Below are 24,773 nucleotides of genomic sequence, written 5' to 3'. Positions count from 1 at the left end.
TGGATTTGCCGAAGCTGCATCCGTCATGCATCCGAAAATACACATAAATAAAAGTCCAATCTGTAGATGTCGCACTCCGATTAGGGGTCCTAATAATGATTATTTTTATTGTTAGTTAATTCTTGTATTTAAGGACCCAAATCCATCAGTCTTTTTGGTTTTACCTTTAACTGGAGCGTCACACATTTTGCTATTTGTCACCTGCCTGCCTAGTACATCAATCGAGGCGTAATGAATTAAGTTTTTGGCTTTTAAATTGTTCTCTGTATCGCCAATAAAAGTTCCATTCATTTATTGTGATATGTTTTATTTTACTGTAATAGATTGATTCGGGTTTAATATATGTATGAATGCAAATCTATATTTATTTCTTAATCCTTACACTGTCAATTAGCACGTCTGATTCGCAAGCTCGTTCGTCCCAGACTGACCAAACTAATCTCTCTCTGAGAGATTGAGCACTTTCGTCTTCAGTGATCAAGCCTGCTTTAGTATTTTTCCACAACTATTAGAAACCCTTTCGACAAATAGTAAGATAAGCCAACCGATAATAGGAAAACTTAAATCATTTTGTTGTTGGTTTTCTAAAGTTAATTATTTATTATAAGAATTTCTATAGATTAACTATATATATGAACGTACAGATGTATGATGGTCCGGCCAGCCGTTAATAGTTTACTTAGATTATTATTCACATAAACGTGCGTAAAATGCCATTTAAGGTCTATCCCGTTATAATTCTCAACTGGTTTCAGTCTTTTTGATATAAGAAAGAGGCAAACCAAAATAATTTAATAGAGTAAAAAAAGTTTACAAAAATAATTGAGCTTTTATTTTTTGAAAGAATCTTGAGTATTGACATATTGACTGACATCAGACAACATCTGTCTACTTGGCTGAGGTCTCATTTCCTCTGCTGTCTTGAGGTAATCCACATCATTCCAGGGTTGAGTTTCCGTTGAGCCCCACTTGATATAAATTAAACTACCGCTAATATAGATAAAGGCGGTGATTCCAAAGACAATTTGCCATTGTGAACGATTGCTCTACAATCAAACAAAAGTCAGTTATATGTTATCAAGTGATGAGCCTGAATATATACGCGTATATTTATTTGTATACTCACCACATCTGTTATGATTACACCCGCCAAGAGGGGTGCACAAAGCGATACCAAAGCATTTGAAGTACTAAGGATTCCGGTGATAATGCCAGCATGATTCGGTGATAAATCAATTGAGTTTAATGCACTTCCAATAGTAGCCCCACTTTTGGCACTTTGTCCCAAAGTCATTAAGATAATGGCCCAAGTCCTATGCTCAACACCGATAAAACTCATGCCAAGTAAACTTAATGCTGGCGTACAAAAGGCCACAGTATTGATAGTCTTACGCAATTGGGATAATGTTAAACATTGTCGACCTAATATTAAATCAGCTAAGACTAAATAAACATAGCTTAATATAAACATGCCAAGGAATGGTAATGCCGAGTATAAAGCATTCTGTTTGATATTCATTTCTAATACATAACCCAAATATGAGGGTATTTCTGTTTGCAGTATCGTAACACCCCACGTACCACAGCAACGTGTGATTAGCAGCGCTATAAAGGGTATTGAGCTGAAGATGGCCCTCCAGGGTATGGGTATTTTTGCTGAATCCTTGGCTGGTTGGGATCTTAATATATACGCAGATTCTTTTTCCCCAATACACTTGGATACACCAGGATTATTGGCTCCAAAGGCTAACCAAAGTATGCACCATGAAAGATTGAAACTGCCGGCCACATAAAATATCCCAGGCCAACCCCATGGACTAGTGGCTATCAAACCACTGAAAAACATGGCACAAATCGAGCCAAAATCAAACGCCGTATAGGTAAATGCTCCAAGACGTGTACGCTCCTCTTTCGGTGACCAATTGGCCAAATGTTGTTGTACTCCTGGCACCAAGACTCCATTAAAGGCGCCCATTAGGACACGAATGACAACAAAGGCTTGCCAACTGCCCCACGTCACAGTGACAGGTGTTACCAACACCAAAATGCAGTAGACTAGGATGCTTACGAACAAAACCATTTTAACGCCAAAAAACCGACAAAAGTAGCCACCTAAAAGCTGAGTCATTATATTTCCCCAATAAAAACTGGATAAGATATATGATTTTTCCGTTTCAGACCAATCGAATTCCTATCGAAAAGGAGAGAAGAACAAAATTAATGTTAGATGAAAGATTATTCTTAGTCTAGTCAAAAAATACTGCCTCTTTGTTCTCTAAACAATATTTTAAAGCAGGAAAGTATCATAAAAACCAATTAGATATTTCTTAGTATATAGAAGAAAGCTCGATTTATTTGGTTTATCTTGAATATCGCCGATATCTAACTTCTAAAACATTCACTTTGTTATATTCTATGCTGTAAATTGAGGTCTCCGTCTCCTAATCTGGTTCTATCCGCCTATAAACATTTTCTCTTACAATTTAAACCAAGGTAGTGTTGTAATTTTACAAAGATTCGTAATATTCGCTTATCCGAGCAGATCGGTCTGACATGTTCCTATATCTTTCTATTCTATATGAACTGAAAACCCGCAAATTTATGCTTGAAGTCTGATTAAATAGTGATAACGATACACAAATATTCGGAATCCTATCAGTCGTATTGAATTTACTCTAATATAAAGTTACTAACTCACGTTATGATTTGGATTTGCCGAAGCTGCATCCGTCATGGCCACCAAAGAAATTGCCACATTCACATTGGAGAAATTTGATACGAAAATACACATAAATAAAAGTCCAATCTGTAGATGTCGCACTCCGATTAGGGGTCCTAATAATGATTATTTTTATTGTTAGTTAATTCTTGTATTTAAGCCTCAAACCCAATCAGTCTTTTTGGTTTTACCTTTAATTGGAGCGTCACGCATTTTGCTATTTGTCACCTGATTGTCTGATACGTGAATCGAGGCGTAATGAATTAAGTTTTTGGATTTTAAATCATTCGCTGTATAATAAAAGTTCCATTCATATATTCTGATATGTTTTATTTCACTGTAATAGATTGATTCGGGTTTAATATATGTATGAATGCAAATCTATATTTATTTCTTAATCCTTACACTGTCAATTAGCACGTCCGATTCGCAAGCTCGTTCGACCCGGACTGCCCAAAATAATCTCCCTCTCAGAGATTAAGCACTTTACTAAGATAAGCAAATTGATAATAGCTTATCTTAGTAAAGATAAATCATTTTGTTGTTGGTTTTCTAAAGTTAATTATGTATTATAAGAATTTCTATAGATTAGGTATGTATATGAACGTACAAATGTATGATGGACCGGCCCAGCCGTTAATAGTTTACTTAGATTATTATTCACATAAAAGTGTGTAAAATGCCATTTAAGGTCTATGCCGTTATAATTCTCAACTGGTTTCAGTCTTTTCGACATTATTATCACTGGTTTTAGATGCATTTTCGCTGGCCTCAATGGCCTTGGCCTGTTGGCCTTCCTCTTGCAACTTTGTTGTTTGAGTCTTATCTAAGAAATCAGCAGCATCCCAAGGTTGATTTGTCATTTGACCAAAGAGAATATAAACCAAATTGCCCACAAAGAATACCACTGCTGAGATTATGAAAACAATTTGCCATTGAACACGATCATGCTGAAATCAAAAAGAAAATTACTAAAGAAAGAGAGACAGAGTTTTGTATTTTATGGTTACTTACATTATCTTTCACTATGATGCCCACCAACAGAGGCGTTAGAATGGGTATCACATTCGCCGCGGTATTGACTATGCCCATTAGAATACCCGCATGATTTGGGGATAGATCTATAGTATTGATGGTACTACCGATTGTGGAGCCAGCATTAATGCCCACATCGGCACACATCAAGACAATGGCCAATGTCTTTTGATTGCTGTCCAGGAAACCAATGCCAATCAAGGCAAAGGCAGGAATCCACAAAGCCAACGTGTTGACTGTCTTACGTATGCCAGTCAGAGACATAATATTGCGGGTCAATAATATATCGCAAACAATTAAATATACAAATGCCATCACCCAAGAGGTGAGATAGGGTAGAGCCGAATAAATGGCATTACTTTTCATATCCATCAGCAAAACTCCATTCATATAGGCAGGCATTTCGGTTTGAAGTGTCGAATAGCCCCACGATTGACAGCATCTTACGATCATTAGAGCCCAAAATGGCACAGATGTCCATATGGCACGCCATGGCACAGGAATACGACTCTTTTCCTTAACCTCTTCTTCCTTACGATTCGCATTGATGGAAGTTTCAATATAATTGAGTTCCGCTTCGCTTATAAATTTGCATTCCCTTGGCGTATTGGCACCAAAAATTAACCAGACAACACACCAAACTATTCCAAAGACACTGGATATATAGAAAATTCCTGGCCAGCCCATGCTAGAGGCAGCCAATTGGCCACTGACAAACATGGCCACCAAAGTGCCGCAATCAATGCCCGTATTGGCCAAGGCTCCCAAACGATTGCGTTCATTCACTGGACACCAATTGGCCAGATGGGCATGTATGCAGGGGAAAAGTAATCCCTGAAATAATCCCTGACACACACGAATCACACAATATGCCTCCCAACCGCCCCAGGATACACAGACTGGGGGTAGTAGGATCAACAGAGCCGATCCAATGGTCGATATAAACATGGTAATCCTTGCTCCATAGCGACGACATAGCCAACCTCCAAGAAATTGAGTCATTATATAACCCCAAAAGAAACTGGATAATATATAAGAACGTTCCATTTCATTCCAATCGTATTCCTAAAAAAACAACAACAAGAAAACAAATCCAAGTGTAAATAAAGGAAAAATTTACTTTCTAATTATTCTAAATACTTACTGGAAAATCAGGATTCGTATTCTCGGAATCAGTCATGGCCACAACTGCCACACCGACATTAAATTTGGCCATATAATTGCAAACAATGGAAAGGAAGAGCAAAAAGGCTTGTACATGTCTTTGGCCCAACGCGGGTCCTGCCAAAAGAGAAACGATTAGAATCTTAAAAAAAAATATATTTAATTTGATTTTTTTATTTTGATGGGGAAAACCTCTTCAATTAATCTACTCTAGACTGGTTTCTTATTCATAATTGTGGCTAATTTTAATCACGTAATAAATCTTCTTTCAATCGAATTTGAAAGCGATTTCCGTTGCTTCCCGATTATCAAGAATTACTTTGCAATTCTTCCACTTAAATGTTTAGGCGATAATGCGCGATTATACAATAAATTAAATCAAAGCTCTAATTTGTTTATTTACAACTCAATAATTATTGTTTCCAAAAGTCACGATCGTAATAAGCATTATTTATAAATTGGTGACAAATACTTATAGCAATGAGGTAATTGCCTGGGTAACTGACTTTTATGGATTTTTGTTAAGACAGTTTTTAATCCATTTCAGATTATATGAGACTACTTCTCATATATAGTTAATAGTCTCAAGTATGAAGACTTCCACAAAGAATAATAATTTTATTTGAAGCATGTGACTTTTTTTTGTTGCTGTTTTGTTTTTTATTTGGCAATGTTTTTTGTTACCTTTAATGTACTTCAATTGCGAAAACTGTTTTATCACAAGTACCTACATACTTTAGATAACATCTGTACATCAATTATAAAATTTATAAGTAGGCAGATATGTATAATATTCTAGTATTCTGTGGAAAGTAAAATTTTCAACCTGATGAAACTAAGTTTCTCTCTAAAAGCTAATAAATCAAACTTTATCTATAATGACTTCTTTTATCAACCATTAAAGAGTTTATATACAAAAATCATTGAAGTCATTTTTTGAATTATTTTAAACATTTTTTGAGTGATTTTAAACATTTAATTAGTGTTTAATTAACAGAAAATAACAAAACTGAAACATTTTTGCTATAAAAAACGAAAAACAGATGTTCTCCATACAATGGCTTATATTTATATATATTTCATTTTCCTGTTGTTTAATCCTTTCATTGGATTATAGATAAATATCAATAAATTGTATAAGTATTCACTTTATAAGTTAATTACAAAATTAATGCATTTTAGTCTGTATTTTATGTGTTTTCTGACCACTTTTGTAGACCCGTTGAACGAGTTTTACCTCGATATTATCTTAATAATTACGATTTTTATATATTTTTAAGAAACTTGCAATGCTTTTTATCATATATTATAAAATCATTCTTTTAAAAGAAAATACATGAACATTGAAGTCTCAAAGAAGTTATAAGTTTCATGTCAAATAAAAAGCTACATTAAATCAGTGAATTTTTTAGAATCACGGTAGAGCTTTTTAGGCTTCGTTTAAAATTAAATTGATGATAATCTAAAATAATAGTAAAGTAAAGCTAAACAAATATCTTTTTATCAATCCATAAACATAAGTAGGACCAATAAAAATTCTTACTTTAAAAAACTAAACGTGGCGAAAAAATAAACTTAACGGTTCGTAGGTATTTCGAAGTTTTTAAGACATTTTGCCTTGCTTATGCAATGGCACGAAGTTTCCGAACTTTTTTCATTTCATTTAATTTTCTTTAGAGTTTTTATAACTTTAGTTACGCAATTCTATTATTATCCTTTTTGTTATGCACACTAAAACTAAAACATCTTATTGTAGTTCACTTTGAGAGGTCTCAGGATACGTTTTAAGGAGGTTTACTAACCCTTATTGATTTCCGCTGTCATTTTAGTATTTTGTTTTCGATTTCACACGAGTTTCGGTTTCAGCGATCGAACTTGGACTGCCTGACAACTTGCTTGACACTTACCCATTTGTAGTCCAACAACTCACCTAATGGACATGAAATCAGCGCACTTCAAAAACATCGATATCGATAATGGAAAAAAAAAACGAAACACGAACATAATAATAAAATAAAAGCGGACGCAGTGATTTAGTTGGGTTTAGCTCAGTCCGCACAAAATCACAGTCAAAACAAAGAGAGACCAAGCGATATGATATACCCAGCTGTGAGAGAGACGAAGAGAGATATAGCCAGAGATAGAGATAGAGAAAAAGACAGACAGAATCATTTTGGTGTGTGTGTGGTTGTGTACGTCAAAGAAAGTGAAATTCAAATGATTGGCATAGTTTACAACGTCAGTGATGAAAAGGGAAAGACCCGTGTCCAGATGTCCAATTGTCCATTTGTCCAGATGTCAAGGCGACGTCATTGTTCTTCTAGCTAGCTAGCCTCTGGCATGTCAAAGTCAATTGAAGCTCGGTAAGAACAACAACGTAATGGGGTTTTGAGTATAATCTTATCACTGACTCGCTGGCTTGCCTGGCTCCCTAGGGTCTTATCATACGAAACACTATTATCATCACGCCTTGCACTTGTCTGCCTAAACGGCATGTCGTTGGCATGGCGCTCTCTAATCTCTACACTTCAGGATCACTTATAATGATACCCACAAGGGAAAGTTGTCAACTGGATTTTCATGAAACGGAACTTGTAGTTAAATGACATCTGATTAGTTTCTATTTGCGTATTGTTATTATTATTTTTATTATTATTTCACTAAAAATTAAATATAATCGATCTTTCACTTATAACTCAACGACTCTCCTCTTCTTCCTCCTGTAGACGTAATATATCCGCCTTATTAATGAAATAATAGCTAGGCTGGCGACCCTTTAGATCCTTGGCCGTACGTTTGGCTCCGTTTTGTATCAAAATTCGACTAACGCTCTCCAATGAATTTGTGCCCATGGCATAGTGTAAGACAGTGCGCTCAAGCTAAAAGGAAAAAAAGGATACTAAAATTAGTCGAATTAAAAGCGAAAATGTTTTCTCGTTGCACTTACATTATCGGTGATTTTTAGGGCCTCGGGGCAAAGTTTAACCAAATGTTGAACCATTTCCTCGGACTCTTTCAGAACGGCTATGTGCAAAGCAGTGCGACCTTTAATGTAAAAAGAAAACACAAATTAATAGTGTAAAAATAATCTCTACATTTATTTTTGATCGTGTTCTAAAAAGTAAATGCTCAATTGAGCTCAAGTTTTTATCAAATGTATCCTCCAAAAATTTAAAAACATCTTTTTCATATTACGTATGTCTATGTCGAGAAGTGTTTTGTCAAAGGAGTATATTAAGGAAAAGAAAAGAAAAGAGCATCTCCAAAACGTACAATGTATATATATTTTGGATTGGCACGACGAGGCGAGGTCATGTCTTGATCAACGCAAACTCCTCCTAGACCGCTACAATGCTGAACTTTTGCATATGAGTTTCTATGCAATAGAAGTTTAATATAGCTAACTTATATCAAAATCATATATTATATAGCTTGCAACGACTTTATGGGATTGGGGGATATTAAAGTATCTTCAATGAATCATACAATAAGTTTTTCCACTTAAAAAAGAGGCTATCGGGATACTAAGACGACATTCGCACCAGCCAATCAGGCTTAGAATAATAAGGCATTAAATGAAAAGTACCAAAAATACCCTTTTTCCTAACAAGTATTTGTCGATAGAGTCACCTTGTGAGTCTCACAACTACTAATGCATATAAAATATTTGTATTTATTAATAAAAACCACCAATATGTAGCCTCATTAGTCAAGTTTTTAAATATATACTATCTAAATGGCTATCTATCCACTCTTTGATTAAGTGCATAGTCGAGATTCTAATGAAACTTACAAACTGTTTTCTATAAACTTCAAAACGTGTCAAAAAAATAAAGTGATTCTTATGTAAAGTGGTGTTTACATCTCTGACTAATGTATTAGTAAAGAAAAGTAACCAAAAGTAAGTAAGTAAATTCTTAAGCGAATGTATATAATTAGGTTTTGAGAGCGACATTATTAATTATAATTAAACCGGCTTAAAGAGAATGAATAAGAAACAAAGTTTTGCTCTACTTTTTCGAATATACATAATTCATTTACAGAGTCAGAGTCGTTTGAACAAAGGTTTGTTTTTAAAAAATGAGAAGAGAAAGAGAATTATTTTCACGCATATAAAAATGCCCAGCACGATATCAGTGTTAAATCCATCAATAGGTTAATAATCGAAGAGGATTGAGGCTTGAGCTGATAGATGAAGAGGTTGTGTTGGTCTCTGTTTATTTCTTTCAAACACATATGTTAATCTATTGTTATTAAATATAAAGTGGCTTAAGGATTATTTTCTGTTCAGTCGCCTAGGTGTTCCTACATATATGCATAAATTTCCCTTTTTAGAACAAAAAATTAAGAAGTTCTTATAAATAAGTATAAGATTAGTTAATTTCAGTCCAGGTTCCTATTCATTTAACTTACCATAATAGTTTTTGGTCTTAATGAACCACTTGGCATTTGTTATAGAGGTCAATTCTTTGACTTTCTCCATATTATTATCTCTAATCATTTGATGAAGTTCCTCACGCGTTTCTTCTAGGGTGCGTAATTTTCCCAGGAATGATACCAAATCATCATTGTGACGGGATAGAGCTACGTCCACTATAGATTTGCCCTTATCATCCTCCAAATCCAATATGTGATCATAACCCTGTAAAGCCAGTTGCTCAAAGGTTTCCACATTGCCTAATGAAATAGAGAGAAAATTTACTTAAATTTAAAAACAAAATTCATTTAATTTTTCTTACCTATAATTGCCTGAGCCACCACATATCGATCAATTTCCGCAGCATTATTCGGTTGATTGGCCTGCAGGGCCACATCTCGGGCTGTGCGATATAGTTCATCTCGATAGGTTATATCTATGCGGGATTCCTCGATCAATGTAAAGAGTTGTCCACGCCGATGGCTACGGGCACAGGCGAAATGTAACATACTCTGTCCATGCTCATCTCTTTCCTCCATATGCTGAGAGGTCAGTGTATCTTCGGCCTCTTGTTGCTCTGCGGATTCATCATCTAGTTCTATAATATCTGTATTTGCATTATTGTTCGAGGTGAAGGCACCTCGACTGTTATTACTATTACTACGCGTACTATTGGCCAATTTGGCTGTCGAAGTGCTGGAATTATTGCTACCAGAATGAACTTGAACTTCTGTAATGGGCTTACGTTCGCCCACAATTTGCTGAAGATAACCCGAAAGATAGGCCACTGGATCTTTTGGACGTTTTTGGGCAATTTCCGTGAGGGCTTTGATGAGTGGCTCAGCGAGGGCTAAGAGAGATGGAAAATTGTAGGTATTTGTTTTAGAGTGCTTAATAAATTTTGTTCTTTCAGAATGCAAAATGGGCAAAAGTTAATTTATTTCTTGTTATCAAGTAAAAATTTTAAACTTAACACGTATTTTTTACTTGTATTTGCCTCAAATATAATTGGCGACCTTTGTCAGCTTTCCCTCACATTTTGATTTTTTTATGAAAATTCGAACTGCATACTTTTAGGCTTTGTAGTTCAATGAATCTCAAATACCAAGATCATTTTAAAAAAGGTAAATACAATTACTATAATGATATTAACCATTAAACATTAAAAAATAATTTAGCAAAAAATTTGTTTCTTAAAGATTAATCTATCAAATTAAAATAAAAATTATTCAGTTATGGTTAATTTACAATTTCTAAACTAATATATTAATTACACCTTGAAAACAAGAAAAAATCTTTTAGCCATAAAAAAAAAAAAGAAAATTTACTTTTGACCATCTGCAAATATAAAAATTATTGACATAAACTTACAATCTGCGAGATATTTGCCTTGTTCGGTCTTAAAGATGGGATTCGCTTGCAGATTGCTCATGGGTTGTGATGCCTTTGGACCTGCAAATTGAATCCAGAGAGGAATAGGAATTTAGTCAATCGAATGCTAAGGATGGAACCCCACAAATGGAACACATTGAAAGCAGGTAAACGCAATTCACATGAGAGATGCTCGAAATGAAAACTTAAAATAAAAATTAAAACTTGGCAAATAATATTAAAAACTTTGGCTTTGCCATCATCACAACAGGACACAACTAGGACTAGTTTTTTTTTTGTTTTTTTCTTTGTTTTTTATTTGGTACTATGTGTAAAACTGAAAGGATATAACAGAAACTTACGATTACGAGAGAAACACGGTTTTGATATTGGCGGTGCGGCGTATGTAGAAACGTAGAAGCTCAGCATAAGCAGGAATAGAGGAGAAGGTCTACGGCTACAAGTATATTAGTGTATTAATCGTTGGATAAGATTTGGTGCTGTAGATATAAGCATATATATATACAATTTGATGATGGAATATGGGTGGATGGTGGATCATTAGTTTCGATCGACAATGCTGTTTTTCTTGCGTCGAAATATTTTCACCAACATGGTGGCAATATGTTTAGAATTTGTCAATGACATGTCCTTCTCCAAGGATAGAATATTGGTGACAGCTGTACAATAGTCCTGGAATAAGACATATTCCACAATGCCCATGCTCTGCATATTGATAAGACGCACAGTGAGCTTTGAAAGACGATTCGTCACCATACTAAGGCCACGCACTGAGCATAAATGACGCAGATTATCCAATTCCTTCATCAAATTGGGCAATTTCACAATGGTTGTCATTTTCAGGCCTGTACCCAAGAAGGCAGGTCGTGATTGCAGATAGCCAAGTAGATAGCTCTCCTTGAAATGCAATTGCGTTTCCAGATATGTGACAGCTCGTCCAACTCGGGTATATGCCGCACCCATATCAGCCGGATCTTTGCTACTTGTCGATGAAATCACACGTAAATGCTCCTGACAATTCAACCATAAAGCCAAATTGTGAGCCGAACTGACATAAACACCTCGCCCATACGGCCACAGGGCCCCGTTGAATGCTGTGGACTCTGCCGCTTGAACCAGATCTTTGGTATCCAACAGTGATATCATTAGACCCAAATTAGTCAACATATTGGCCACCTCAGAATCAGGTTCCAATAGCTCGGTGAGTGTATAATAGTTTCCCGATTCCGTCTCACCAATGGCCTCTGCAAAATTCGCTGTAAATATTTTTCCCATCATCATGCGTTCGGCTTGTTCAATTTGACCAATTGTCAGATTCAATGGCAATTCCAATTGATCCAAATTACGTGAAGCCTCCACTATACATCTGGTGACCAGCAACGATTCATCGTCATAGACAAAGGCCGCTGTATTCAAACGTTCACCATTATCCATGGGAAAGTAGGCCAAACGAGGATGTGGCTTAAAGTCGGCATCAATATTCAGGCAATGCATATCTTTGAGCAGTGGCACTAGAAACTCCTGGAATACCACAAAGACATCAAAATCCGGTGCAATGATGCCACAATTGATGTCCTCTTCAAGATGGCGAGCTTTCGATGTCTTCCGCATGGCTGGCCACAAGACATCGAAGAGATTGTGATCCAAACGTGTTTGCCTTCGCTTGATTTTCTCATAGACGGCACGTTTAAGGAAACGGCTTAGATAGCTAGTAACCGATAGCTGTAAGGACGATGCACTCAGGGGTTTCCGATGCGATAAGGCTGAGGCTGTAGTGCCGCTTAGCAGTTTGCCCGACTCGGCAATGACACTGAAACAGCGTTCCAAAGTTCGCGAAATTTCTCCATCCTGCAACTCACGACGTGCGCTATGCAAATCATCGGGAACTGAGCGAACCAAATTGTGGAATTTTTGTTCAATTTTTGATGATTATCAATCACAAGAATTTAGAATATATATATATATAGAGACACAATACACACACACCACAACGAGGCACAAAAGATATTATTCATTATAGAATTTTGGGCGGGTGCAAGTGCAATGCGGGGGGGTAGGGAGGTAAGAAGCTTAACTAACAATTAGTGCAAGTTGCTAAATAATTTCACGACACATACCAAATATATCATCAATATTGTGAATTATTTCATTAAAGAATTCTCGATTTGCCGCCATTATTTAATAGTTATTATTTTATCCGCTCTACAGTTGTCACTAGTTTGTTTCGTAAAATAATACTGGACTGGTAAAGGCCAAGTAACGTACAGTCGTCCTGAACGAAATTACGCATGAACATGGATTGAGGCAGTAAATAGTGAACAATGAGTGATGGTGTGTGTGTCAAGTTAGTGTGTGACTGTGAAGGACGTGCGGCAGGCGACTGAAAATCGATGACGGAGAACTAAATGGACGAAGGCCATAAGGGTAACCAGTCCAGTGCGGAAGTTCGAGTTAGTAAACGAATAGATTTTAATTATTTCTACTTGGATTGGAGGGTGGTCTGAAATGTTTGGGTTGGTGAGTTGATTGCTTGAATCGAGTGTGAGTGTGTGTGTGTGTTTGTTGAGTGTGTGAAACTAAAGTCAGACAAAAAGCAAGGCAATAAGAAGTGACTTGGTGGGTGAGTGGGGTAGGTAAACAAAATACACTCAACTAAAAACTGAAAACAAAACGAAGACTCGAAGAAATTCGTCCCAAAAAGAAAGGCTGTCAACATTTTAGGTCCTTTCCTAATTTATGGAAACATTTTGTATATCAATGTCTATAATTTAATATATTTTTTTAAATGTTTTAAAGGAAAATAATTATAAGTTATTAATTGTCATAACTTTTAGGACGAATTTCAAGGAATTGATAGTAGTTTTTATTAATATAAAATTGTGTTTTTTTTTTTTAACAGCGGCTACTAATTTTTTTAGAGTGTACATTTATGCCCCCATACCTTGATCACTGAGCAACTGGTTCTCAAGTTCTTCGGCCCCAAAAACATTGAGCAATTCGGTGTAGGTGAGTATATCTTTCGATTTGTCCATATCCAAATAAAACTCGGCCGTATGACCCAGCTGCGTGTAATTTATTATTGAATTTTAAATGCAAGTTTTAGTAACTAATTCCCCTACAATAGTTATTTTGTTCTGTTTTTGAGGTAATTTTATATTTATGGCATATTGATTTGAGAGCCTTGCAGCTCTGACATTTGAAAGTCAAGCCAGGTGTTGGCCTTCTCATCAAGTTTAAAAAAGAAAAAGAAAAAAAAAATTCTACCTAATTTTTTTTTTGGTTCTTACCTTATCCAGTTCTTTGGGATTGGCCCCCAATTGCATTAGCATATTGTAAAAATGACCATTATCCTTAATTGTGGCAGCATAATGAAGGGGCGTACGTCCATCATTATCGGTTACGGCCATGGTCTCCGGAAAACGAGAGGCCAAATATCGTACAATATCTTGTTCGAGTGAGCAAGAATGAAGAGGGAGAATGAAAAATTATAAAAAATATGAACTCCAATGCATATAAATAATAATAATAATAACTGGCTCTAACCTGTGTGTCCAAAGAGCACGGCCACATGCAAGGGTGTCGAACCATTTGGTGATATATCGTCCTTAGCTATGGCAAACTTCCGCCGATCCAGAGCCTGCTGCAATGCCAATAAACTGCCATCACGTGCCGCATCATGCACGCGATGGATTTTCTCCTGCCGAAAGCCAAAAAAGAAAATTAGAGAAAAATTAAACCAGGCGTATGCATAATTAGTAGGCCAAAACCAGGAAATGCAATCGTAAAAGCTACAAATCAAACATTTTTCCCAAATGAGCGTACATAAAGGTTGAAAGTTTATGTTTCGGCTTACGAAATGGCTTGAAAAGTCCATAAAAATGTTTACCATGGGCTTGATTTGGTTATACGATATGATGACAGAAGTTAACTTTTACCCAGAAGTTTCTTTACCTATTTTCCTTCATTCAAAAGTAACCATACACTAAATTGAGATGAATGAGTTTGAGTTTCTTCAGTTTCTTAATTTTGATTTTTCATTATCACTTGCTTTTTCTATCTATTACTATCTATAAAGAAAAGATCGAGTGATTACATTGCATAGCAATTGTCATGATTAAGTTTTTTCGGATTTTTGAATAGAATAAAACATAAATTTTTTTAAGAATGTTTGTTTATTAGCACATTCGTTGCGATAAAAGTTGAAATTTTTATATGTTGGTAAAAAAAACTGCCAAACAGATTAGAATATTTACACTACGGCTATCTACATACATACGAGCTTAATAGGAAAGAATAAATGACATTTGTAGAGGAAGAGAAAACTCTTAGCAGATTACAGAGTGTGGGAGGTTGTAATCAGCTCAGAGAATCATAAAATGTTTATCAAGCATAGTTCGTAGATCGACTTTGAGATAAAGGAATAGAGGCATGTCTAGATCGTCTATATGATAAGTTAACCTGAGTCAATTACTCAGTATAGTCTATGTCTCCATTTAGAAGATGTGCCTAAAAATCATACCAAGCTTAGTTCTACGGATAATTCAAGAAACGAAGGTTAACAAAAAGAACTCTACTACAAAATGGTCTTAATCTTAAGGCACGAGAAGCAAATAGCAAAAACTGCTTTTTGACGGTTTCATGCCTAATCTGGTATGACTTATATGAAGGTGACGAATTGCAATGTCGATGCTCTAAAATTGGATGGATAATTACAAAGTTAGTTCCATATATCTTAAGCATTAGCGACCGGGAACTCATCTTTTTGTATTTAATTTAAATAGCCATTCTTTTATAAGATTATAAATTGGTTTATAAATAAATATGATATTAATTGAACCGATCCATGAGCGGATTTATAAAATGTTTTTGGGAATCATAAAATTCAGAATTTTGGCTCAGTAATTGTAGTAATTTTTGATCTCGACATTTTGTCAATATGATAATCTCTCCGAACAAAACATTTTTAGGACTTTTTAACGGAATAAAAAGAGTTAAAAAAAAAGTATTGGAAATTTCGATGGCGTACAGAGCCCCTGGACTCCCTCCAGGGAGTCGCCCATGACCTGAGCTGATAGATCGTTTCTTGTGCTATGATTATCCATTTTTTGTCTTGCTATATAAATGCTATCGATATATTATTTGTAACTTTATGTTAAAATTATTTAGTTTATATGTTCTTTCCATTATATATAATTAATAATATATAAAATATTTGCAAACTTTTTATACTTTATTGTCATAAGGACAATTTTGCATTAGGTAGACATTATAAACCCAAAAACATGCCATTACAAAAGCAAAGCAATATGTTGAATTTTCTATATTATATACTATGTACTACGTATTCTATAGACTCAAAGATTAACCTACAACATACAACATTGGCTACATCGCAAACAAATAAAAACATCTGTCTTACCATATAGCTAGGCACATTATTTAGAAACGCTTGAATATCTGGATCTTTGGACTTTTGTCCCAGTAATCGTGAACCTTCGCCATTCAAGACAATCTCAGCCAACTGTTCAAGGTCACCCGATTCCACAATCTGTTGCATGGGCAAGTCCTAAGAAGAGAAATAACAAAAAATTAATAAAAAAGTTGTTGCAATTGTTTAACATTGTGCTCAGGTAAAAGCAAGGTGAAATAAATAAAAAAATAAAATCGAATTTCAGCCATTGAAAGCCATTCAAAAGAAAGCCAAGAAAGTTGGTGATGTAGCGCAACTTAGAGAGGGAAGCCAAGTGCTTTAGGATATATATTAGCAACTAAGCTAGAGATAGAGTTGGATAATTCTTAGCATCGTATACTTCATCATCAACTTGATAAGCTGCAGTTTGTGACTGAACTGTAAAATCCTCAGAGGCTCCTTGCACAAAACCCTCAATGGCCAGTGATGACGTAAGCGATTCATTGCCATCATCTTCTGGCTCCTTGGCATCTTCCTGGGTGGTTCCTGGCTCCTGGACTTCTTGTTGCTCCACTTGTGCCTCGATTTGGGGTTCTGTCTCTTCCAGTTTACCATTTTGTTTGGCAGTTGTTATGACATCCTAGATGAATTATTTTGAAGAGGAGTTTTTGTTTTGTTTTTCGGTTTTACATTTCAGTTTTTAACAATTTCATTTTTGGCTAAGTGCTGGCCACAACTATAGATACATATACATAAATACACATTACACACAGTGCATACTACTTGTATGCAGACAAGAGTGCCAACAACAAATAAAGTGTAATAAAATTATATATTTCTCACTAAAAAAAAACAAAAATTGTTTTGTTTATTACAGTTTTAGATTAGTTTTTGATGCCACCTTATGCAAATTTAAATCATAAATCAGTTTTAAGGTACTGCAGTTAAATGGAAAATAGTAAAATAACTATACGAGACCCTTAAAAATAGGAGAATATCTCGTCTACATCATGGTAATAGCTATATCTAATGCCTGCAACTGTTTTCTCTACTCCTTTGACGTGTTTGCATGCTCCGTTGCCATTTGGATACAATGACAGGTCCTCCCACTCCCCGTGTCTTGGAGAAGTCACTCTCTTTCTAAACCGTAATCCACCCACATATATGTCAGAAGTCTTCCCCCTGGCAAATGAAAGTGAAATTTCTGCTGCACATTTCCCCACCGTCTCACTTTCATATTATTATAAAGTCAGTCGTCTATCTAGAAGTAAACAGCTGCTGATATTTGCCAATCGATATGCATGTGGTGCAAAAACAAAACCAAAAAAATGGAGGCGTATTTTGGCATTGATTTGAATCTAAGAATAAAACCAAAATAAAAAAAACACAATATATAGAAAATAACACACATGAAAAAAGAGGCACATTGAGAATTAGTTGTTGTCTTTTTTGTATAGTGCAATTTTTGAACAAAAGACACTGGTTGCAAATAATTTATTGAAAGTTAAAATTTGTTAATTGTATTTTTTCATTTTAGAAGAGAACTTAACACTTGCATCTTATAAAATATATAGGCTATATATATATATGTAGGTACAATAGAATGATTATTTAGGTAAAGCTGCAGTTAGTTTTAATTGTTTTTAGTTGTTTGCTTTGCACTGCTTTCTTTTAGGTTTTTTTTTGATGAAATTTTTAATCATTTTACAAGTCACATTGGTTTAGAAACGCCACATTAAAGTACAGAAAATGAAATATCAATCAAAAATTTGCATTGAGAGAAAAAAAAAACACTACAATAAAACACACTTCTTGTAGAGAGAGAGAGACAGAGAGAGACACAGGTAGATTGGGAGAGAGAGTTACAGAGATACAGAAGGGTATTTGTGGGCGGGGTGATATTGGACGGGTTCACAAAGTTTAGAGTACGCCAATGTGTACCTCATCGTCATCATCATCATCATCATCTTTAATAGGCTCTGCAGGAGGCTCAGCTAAAGCATTATCATCTTCATTTTCAGCAGGAACAGCCACTTCATCATTTACTTTATCATCATCTCCATTAGTTTGCCTTTCATCCAATTCAGTTTCATCATTTTCTTGATCATCCTTAGCCTCTTCTTCAATGTCATCAGTCTTTTCGTTTAGAACTTGCTCATCATTTTGCTTCTCCTCCTCCTGCTCCTCCTCCTGCTTGCTCTGCTCCTCTTCTTGTTGCATTTCAACCTGTTCTTCATCTTGCTGTTTCTGATCTGCTGCTTCAACTTCCTCCTTCTCATTCCCATTTTCTTCTGTTGCTTGGCTTACATCTCTCGCCACATTCTGTAAAAGTAAACAATTGTCGGGAACTGATTTGCTTTCCACAACCAAATAAAATATACAAAAAAAAAATATATATATATATATACAAATTCATCTTCGACTCATCTTTACCAGTCAATAATATTGTTATTATTGTATGTACAATAAGCTTAGTGTTTCTTTTGGTCTAAAAAAAACAAAAATAAAAGCTTTTGTTTAAAGGCCGACAATGGCTTACTTTCACACACACAACAACAACACACATAGACAACACACACAGAAAGAGAGTAAGTAAGAGAGCATCATAAGTAAGTAAAATATGACAGCAAAAGCTTTCAAGTGCTCAAAAATATTTCAAACCGAAAATTGATCTACCCAAAAAAAATTTGTCTATATCTATATTTTAGTTAGAACCAACTAACCTCCACATCTTCACTCTCTTCTGACTCCTGACCATTGTGATCAAATGTGGCTGGGGTTTCGGGACGTCGTTTCATTGCGTCCCCATTGTCATTGCCATTGCCATTCTCTTGGCCGTTCTCCTCCACCTTGGATAGGTCATCGTCTTCCAACTCATCATTGGCACTTAGACTAGTCAAAATGCAAAAAACCGAAGGGAAAACAAAAAAAAAAACAAAATAAAGAAACAAAATCCAAGCCAAAAAGCCAGCCAAAAGAAGCAAAACTCTTCCCACTTGTCCAACTTGCCTCCTGTCATACGTCATCACTTTACTTACCCCTCAATGGTATCCAATTCTGAAGTATTCTCTAGACTATCATCTAAAGATTTGCGACCATTTTGTTGGGTAGAAACGATTTTCGAAATCGCTTTCTAAAAGGGAAAAAAGAATTTACCTTACACTATCATCGGGAATGTTTTTCTATACCACCAACCTTGCCAATTTCTTGGGATGTACTGTGATCACCACCCCCACCACCACCACCAACCCCGTTCTCGCCATCATTCAAGGCCTCCCAGTCGGTAACGCTATCGGGCGAAACACGTGGAGCTTCCGGCACATAGACCAAAAAGGCACGCTCAATTTCATGAGGCTTATGACGATAATACGAAGGTGTCTTCATTTTCTGTAATAAATTTGCAGCCAATTTTAATTACTTTACCACCCCCCAACACACAACACTCTGCCCCACTCACATAATCCAAAGCCTCTTCGTCACAACCCGCCTGGGTGAGAAGCGTATAACAGCGCATATTATTTTTGGCACTCGCAGCCCAATGAAGCGGCGTTTTGCCCGTTATGTCTATCTCATGGGCACCTTCCGGCCATATGCCAATTAAATATTCCAAAATCTTGGTATGACCCAAACCGGCTGCCTTATGAATAACATTCAAACCATTGCCATCTTTGCAAGTGACCAAAGCAGCGGGTACTGGTGGCTCTAATTGTACTTGCAGGGTCTCTAGATTATTATCTATAACAGCCTGATGCAAATCCTTAATGGCATTCTATTGTAGAGAAAAAAAGTTATTTTATCTATGAATATATATAGGGGAAAATCGAATGGGGCTTACCATAACGTGCGGTACTGCTGCCAAAAAACGCTTGACACGCCCATTATTGCTAGCCTGTTGGCATAGGCGATGTCCTTGGCCCGCCCACAGAATGCGAGTCAATTTGCCAATCTCCTTTTCGTGCATCCAGATACGTATAGTTGATAATTTCACCGAGAAATCTATTAGCCGCAAAAGGCGAAAATTGGAAATTGAAAAAATACATGGCCCAAAAATAAATTATATTTCTATGATCTATCACACTTTTCCTTATACCCTAACTAACAGTTGTGGGTGGAACACAACAGTTGTACCTATATATTGGTTGGAATATAAAACAAGATATATAACAATTATACAAATTATAAAAATATATACTTTTTTGAATAGGTTCGAACTCAATTAGTCTGAGAATTATGATTTCATACTCTAGAAGAACTACATTTTAAATTTTAAAATCTTTTTTATATTCTTTTTGTGTATGAGTATTATTATATAGAACTATGGAACTGGATCTATTTAATATATGTCTTGTTGGTAAATTTCTTAGAAAAATTATAGCTAAATGATATCCTTAAAGTTTTCTATATATTTTAAATAAAGAGTTGATTAATAAATGTATTGTGTGAAATGAAAAATGTGATACTAATATTAAAGGTAAGAAAATTTAGAGAGTTTGCTGATTTCAGAATCTTTTATGATAATAATAGAGCTCCACATATTATATAAGTCATAGGCAATACGAATTAAATTCGATTTTATCAATTATATCCTTTGATTGATATCATAAAATTAGATATGATGTAATTTTCTTAATTGAAAACAGAGCTTAAGTAGCTAAGAACTCTTGCATAAATTATTCCAAATTGAAGTAAAAATTAATGAAAATTTGTCCACTCGAAAATGATGAATCAGCTGATTTAAAAAACATCTTGAATCTAACTAATGAAATAAAAACTAATAACTTAAAAGCATTCGTAGATAGATAAGCTTACAAAGTTAAGAGCTTTTTACATCTGATGTCTCCTGACTAGTGGAAATTTCAGTTCAATAGCCTAATAAAATATTCCATATACCCCAAACTCTCGCAAAGAGTAAACAATTCTGTTTTTTTTTTCTTAGGGGGAGGAACAAGTCCAAAAACGATGTACAAACTGTTCGTGTTGGCATGCAATTTGCCAAAAAAAAGAAAAAAAAGAGAGAAGAAAAAACTAAATTAAAAAGGTAAAATTGCAATAAATGTTTGACTTTTCAGTTACATTAAAGTGGCATTAAAAGAAACGAAAAAAGAGGGTGAAACTTGAGACAATTTCCGTTTTATGTTTTTTTTTTTTGGAAATTTTTGCAACTTGAAAAATACGCAAAAGTTTCTTTCAAGGTTGAAAACCTTAAATTGAATCCACTCACACACGTGGCTAAATGTAAATCATTGATAAAGGAAAAGCGCAGCTGGAAATGTTACTTTCCCACAATTAAAAGTCAACTATAACTATACTAGGAATATGAATATATGAATGTATATAGATTAAAGGCCGGACTTACCATCATTGTCACGTCGCTTGCGTCCATTCTGATTCATTGGCATTACTGCAGGTGAAATAGTCATTTTTTTCAGAAAAAGTGTTTAAGTCGAGTTACAAAATAAATATATATATATATACGATGTGGGTTTCGAAATAAAATTGTACTAACTTTGTAACCTATGCCTACTCAGTTGGCCTTCCTGTTAGTTGGGGATAGCTAGTTCAGTGAGTGTGTGTTTATTTTTTAACGTCTGCCAAGTTTGAGTTACGTTGGCTAACTAAAATTCTACGAAAGGTGTTGAATTTAGGACAGCTCAATTCACTTGTTTCTGTTGTGGTCAAACAGGAAAATAAAATGCAAATGGTGGGGAGAGAGGATGGAGCAACCGTCTGATGATGAAGGATTGGAGGGCGCAACAAAACAGTAAAAAAAAACCAAAAGAAAAAAAATGGCTAGGGATAATTGCGTCCTGTTCGCGCGCTCTTCCTTCGTTGAGGCATGAATAAATAACACAACTGGCAGGTCACGTATTTATATACAATCACCGACATACATATATATTTATGTGTATCCGTGTGTGTGTGTGTGTTATGTAAGTGGAAAAGTAAACATTTTCATTAGAGCAGATATAGGTGGCCAGAAATATGTTTCTGGCAGGGGACCAACCATACTTTCTTTAAGAAATTACTTCAACATGTTTTCATAGCCTACTTATTTGGTGCATGAAATTCGTTAAAAATTAAGTAAGCAAATGTGGGTTATATTACTTGTGTTCGATTTACCGCTGCCAACTAATTAGATATTCTATGACTTACTTAAGGTTTTATTAGTTCAAATGTATTCTACATTTAGTATGCCAATGACAATCTTTTGGGAACTTTTAAAGAACTTCCTCACACTAATTTAGTCATAAATTTTGTGAATATTTGAAATTCTTTAATAAGTTGATAATTTTTATTACTTTAATTCATTTTAGACCTAAATTTGGCAAATGTTCGAATTTTTTAAAGTTAAAAGTGTATTGAAATGCAGAAAAAATCCATAGTGAAATCAAAGAATACTGACATGAAATGCAATTAAAATTGCAAAGGAATGAAAAGGTCGTCCATGACTCGTCTAAAAACTCCGCGTGCTGACCTTTTTTCTGACCTAACTTATGTCTGAAAAATAACCCAAAATGCCAAGGGACCAACTACGTGAGAAGGAAGGTTCCTTTATGCCAATGATGTCTTGCATTTTCCAAATAGAAGTCAACTTTTTCAAATGCAATGTAAAACTGTTTTAAGCATTTCTTCAGATAATTATTATGTACTTTTTCTTTTGTTTTGACACTTTTTTGCGTAGTTAAATATCTGCTATTAACTTCTTGAGTATTTTATTAAATTTATAGCCTTTTTTCACTACAGCAATATTCAATTAACATTTCAAGTGGGAGGGGGCCTTAGAAATATCAAATTAAAACTCTGAATGCGGCTTTAGTTAAAAATCTATTCTGAATCAGAATTTCTGATCTATAATTAAAAAATTTAGTTAACGATCTATTCTGAATCAAAATTTCTGATCTATCATTAAAAAATTAAAGACATTGTGTGTGTTTACTTTATGTTTATAAAATTTGAAACGTAAATCGTTTTGGCATTGAAAGTTAACAAATTTTTAAGGTAATTCATTCCCTATAGGGTAAAGAAGTTTCCAAACTTCCTAAACTCTTTTTAAAAAATTTAAAATCTATCTGAAATTATAAACTTTGTCAAACTCATTCATGATATTTTTAAATTAAGAGGACAAAATTTTAGACTCTGTATATAAAAATTTAAAAGCTGTTTTATGTATCTTTTTATGTAGTTGCTCCAAAAATATTTAAGAAAGTCTTTTTTTGAGTTTGAATGTTAAGTAAAATTTTCAAGATTTCTGGTAAAACATTTCTCGTATAAATCTAAATTAATCTAACTAAAAGGCTAACCAAATTGTAGGTTCTCTTTAAGGTGACAAATTCTTTCTTTGTTAAGCATGGCAAACAAATTTTGTTTTGTCATTAACATTTACCCACATGTAAGACTATATGTCAAGGTTTCTGTACAAGACATTCTATACATAGCTCACACTTAAGGAATATTTCTAGACATTTTATTTAGTTAGTGACATGTAAATTAGTTTAGCTCACACACAACCATAAAAGTCAATTCGAAATTGCCACGGAAATGGCGCATTAGCATTTTGCCACTTAATAGCCTGTGAGATACTCCAACATCAACTTCAACTCCACCGCAACATACACTCTACACACATACACACACACAAACACTTCAGAGTAAAGTTGGTGGGAGACGAAAAACTTGTTGAGCTGACGACGACGAGGACAACACGCAATATGCAAATTTTTTGATGGCATGCTATTGGCCCTCAGCCATTCTTTCCGTCAACAATTAAGTTTAACATGATTATTCCTTTATGTTTGTATTATATACATATTTATTATATTTTACTCACCTTTTGGTGGCGATGAATGGTAATAGAGTCCATGAAATCTTCTTCGTCGTTTGGGAGGCATTATTATGAATTGCCTTTATTTGCTTTATTTTTATTATTTAAACGTGTGTGTGGAACAAAAATTAAAGTCCACGGCTTCGGGCATCACTCCAATCCGAGTGATTCACTTGAAACATTTCTGTATGGATGATGAAGCTTCTGGTTAGGCTGGTTAGGCTAGATCCGTTGCCTTTAACAGTTCAACAGTGTCTGACTTGGTTCGTGGTCAGTTGAAGTCCTTTTGAGGTGCGTGCTTGCATAGACAATCAGTTTTGAAATGGGAACAACGCGGCAATCGGATGGTCGAAAGGGGAGGTAGAGGTAGAGGTTAAAAGAGCATATGTGTGTTTATTTTAACTACAGTTTTATAGTTTCCTGTGGTCAGTATTTTTTTAATGCATTTAACTTGTTTCTTACGTCAAACAAAAGCAAAAAAGAAACTATAGCATACTTATATGGGTCGCGCACTTAACTGACAAAAACAAACCAATTAGGAATATCCATTGAAATCGATTTTTGTATACCGTTTGAATCATTCAAGCTAGTATTTATGAACGGACCAACCTCAAGGTTCTTTCCCTTTTGTCTATTTCCTTTTTTTTTTCAACTTGTTTTGGGGCACGTGCTAAAGTTTTCATTGAATGAAAAGGAAAAAATTTTACAACCCCAAAATGACTAATTGGTCCTCCATCCCCAAATAAAAAAATGAACAATTTAAGGCAATTGCGTGTAAGCAATTGACACAGTTTTGTAAGAAATAAAAGTAAAT

At 34.9% G+C, this 24,773-nt stretch overlaps 4 protein-coding genes across 7 annotated transcripts; all 4 read right to left on the bottom strand.

Moving 5' to 3' along the window:
* Positions 1-830: 830 nt before the first annotated feature.
* On the bottom strand, positions 831-3,258 carry LOC111519862 (putative inorganic phosphate cotransporter). Its single transcript, XM_023182174.1, has 5 exons — positions 3,125-3,258; positions 2,911-3,056; positions 2,699-2,835; positions 1,127-2,191; positions 831-1,046 (listed from the first exon to the last, which is right to left on the bottom strand). Exons 2-5 carry the CDS (start codon positions 2,930-2,932, stop codon positions 831-833), a joined length of 1,440 nt encoding a protein of 479 aa, XP_023037942.1. The 5' UTR covers positions 2,933-3,056; positions 3,125-3,258.
* Positions 3,259-3,265: 7 nt separating this feature from the next.
* Positions 3,266-6,787, bottom strand: LOC6640069 (putative inorganic phosphate cotransporter). The gene is made up of 4 exons (XM_002063262.3): positions 6,721-6,787; positions 4,899-5,035; positions 3,734-4,819; positions 3,266-3,669 (listed from the first exon to the last, which is right to left on the bottom strand). The coding sequence occupies exons 1-4, from the start codon at positions 6,740-6,742 to the stop codon at positions 3,430-3,432; spliced, it is 1,485 nt and encodes a 494-aa protein (XP_002063298.1). The 5' UTR covers positions 6,743-6,787; the 3' UTR covers positions 3,266-3,429.
* A 784-nt stretch (positions 6,788-7,571) lies between these two features.
* LOC6640072 (arginine kinase) lies at positions 7,572-16,775 on the bottom strand. 4 transcript variants are annotated; one of them, XM_023174867.2, is made up of 10 exons: positions 16,538-16,775; positions 16,147-16,293; positions 14,271-14,424; positions 14,015-14,172; positions 13,669-13,789; positions 10,707-10,787; positions 9,658-10,185; positions 9,332-9,595; positions 7,866-7,963; positions 7,572-7,797 (listed from the first exon to the last, which is right to left on the bottom strand). In XM_023174867.2, the coding sequence occupies exons 2-10, from the start codon at positions 16,282-16,284 to the stop codon at positions 7,615-7,617; spliced, it is 1,725 nt and encodes a 574-aa protein (XP_023030635.2). In that variant the 5' UTR covers positions 16,285-16,293; positions 16,538-16,775; the 3' UTR covers positions 7,572-7,614. The 4 variants fall into 4 exon arrangements, with proteins under 4 accessions (XP_023030635.2, XP_046865895.1, XP_023030633.2 ...); XM_047009939.1 differs by lacking the exons at positions 13,669-13,789; positions 14,015-14,172; positions 14,271-14,424; positions 16,147-16,293; positions 16,538-16,775 and adding an exon at positions 11,069-11,155 and having other exon boundaries at positions 7,573-7,797; XM_023174865.2 differs by lacking the exons at positions 7,572-7,797; positions 7,866-7,963; positions 9,332-9,595; positions 9,658-10,185; positions 10,707-10,787 and adding an exon at positions 11,157-12,613.
* Positions 16,776-17,945: 1,170 nt separating this feature from the next.
* Positions 17,946-24,193, bottom strand: LOC124459665. Its single transcript, XM_047010187.1, has 8 exons — positions 23,966-24,193; positions 21,494-21,538; positions 19,973-20,133; positions 19,595-19,906; positions 19,333-19,524; positions 19,176-19,270; positions 18,861-19,029; positions 17,946-18,459 (listed from the first exon to the last, which is right to left on the bottom strand). Exons 1-8 carry the CDS (start codon positions 24,024-24,026, stop codon positions 18,058-18,060), a joined length of 1,437 nt encoding a protein of 478 aa, XP_046866143.1. The 5' UTR covers positions 24,027-24,193; the 3' UTR covers positions 17,946-18,057.
* Between the last annotated feature and the right edge of the window lie 580 nt (positions 24,194-24,773).

Source organism: Drosophila willistoni, assembly GCF_018902025.1.
Source record: "Drosophila willistoni isolate 14030-0811.24 chromosome 2L unlocalized genomic scaffold, UCI_dwil_1.1 Seg196, whole genome shotgun sequence".
Taxonomy (NCBI): Eukaryota; Metazoa; Arthropoda; class Insecta; order Diptera; family Drosophilidae; genus Drosophila; species Drosophila willistoni.
This window is presented reverse-complemented; position numbering and strand designations above follow the sequence as displayed.

Excerpts from the sequence above, each read along its gene's own strand:
- LOC124459665 (XM_047010187.1), bottom strand. The coding sequence starts at position 24,026 with ATGCCTCCCAAACGACGAAGAAGATTTCATGGACTCTATTACCATTCA. Across the intron at positions 19,271-19,332 it reads CATCCCAAGAAATTGGCAAG|AAAGCGATTTCGAAAATCGT; the intron begins GTTGGTGGTATA and ends TTTCCCTTTTAG. Across the intron at positions 18,460-18,860 it reads AAGAGAGTGAAGATGTGGAG|AATGTGGCGAGAGATGTAAG; the intron begins GTTAGTTGGTTC and ends TTACTTTTACAG.
- LOC6640069 (XM_002063262.3), bottom strand. The coding sequence starts at position 6,742 with ATGACAGCGGAAATCAATAAGG. Across the intron at positions 4,820-4,898 it reads ATACGAATCCTGATTTTCCA|GAATACGATTGGAATGAAAT; the intron begins GTAAGTATTTAG and ends TTGTTTTTTTAG. Across the intron at positions 3,670-3,733 it reads GCATCATAGTGAAAGATAAT|CATGATCGTGTTCAATGGCA; the intron begins GTAAGTAACCAT and ends TTTTGATTTCAG.
- LOC6640072 (XM_023174865.2), bottom strand. The coding sequence starts at position 16,284 with ATGCAACAGATTGTGGAATCGGGTGACCTTGAACAGTTGGCTGAGATT. Across the intron at positions 14,173-14,270 it reads CGTGCTCTTTGGACACACAG|ATATTGTACGATATTTGGCC; the intron begins GTTAGAGCCAGT and ends CACTCGAACAAG. Across the intron at positions 12,614-13,668 it reads CCAGTTGCTCAGTGATCAAG|TTCCCGATGATTTGCATAGC; the intron begins GTATGGGGGCAT and ends TGGTTCGCTCAG.
- LOC111519862 (XM_023182174.1), bottom strand. The coding sequence starts at position 2,932 with ATGCGTGACGCTCCAATTAAAG. Across the intron at positions 2,836-2,910 it reads GCGTGACGCTCCAATTAAAG|GACCCCTAATCGGAGTGCGA; the intron begins GTAAAACCAAAA and ends AATCATTATTAG. Across the intron at positions 2,192-2,698 it reads CGGCAAATCCAAATCATAAC|GAATTCGATTGGTCTGAAAC; the intron begins GTGAGTTAGTAA and ends CCTTTTCGATAG.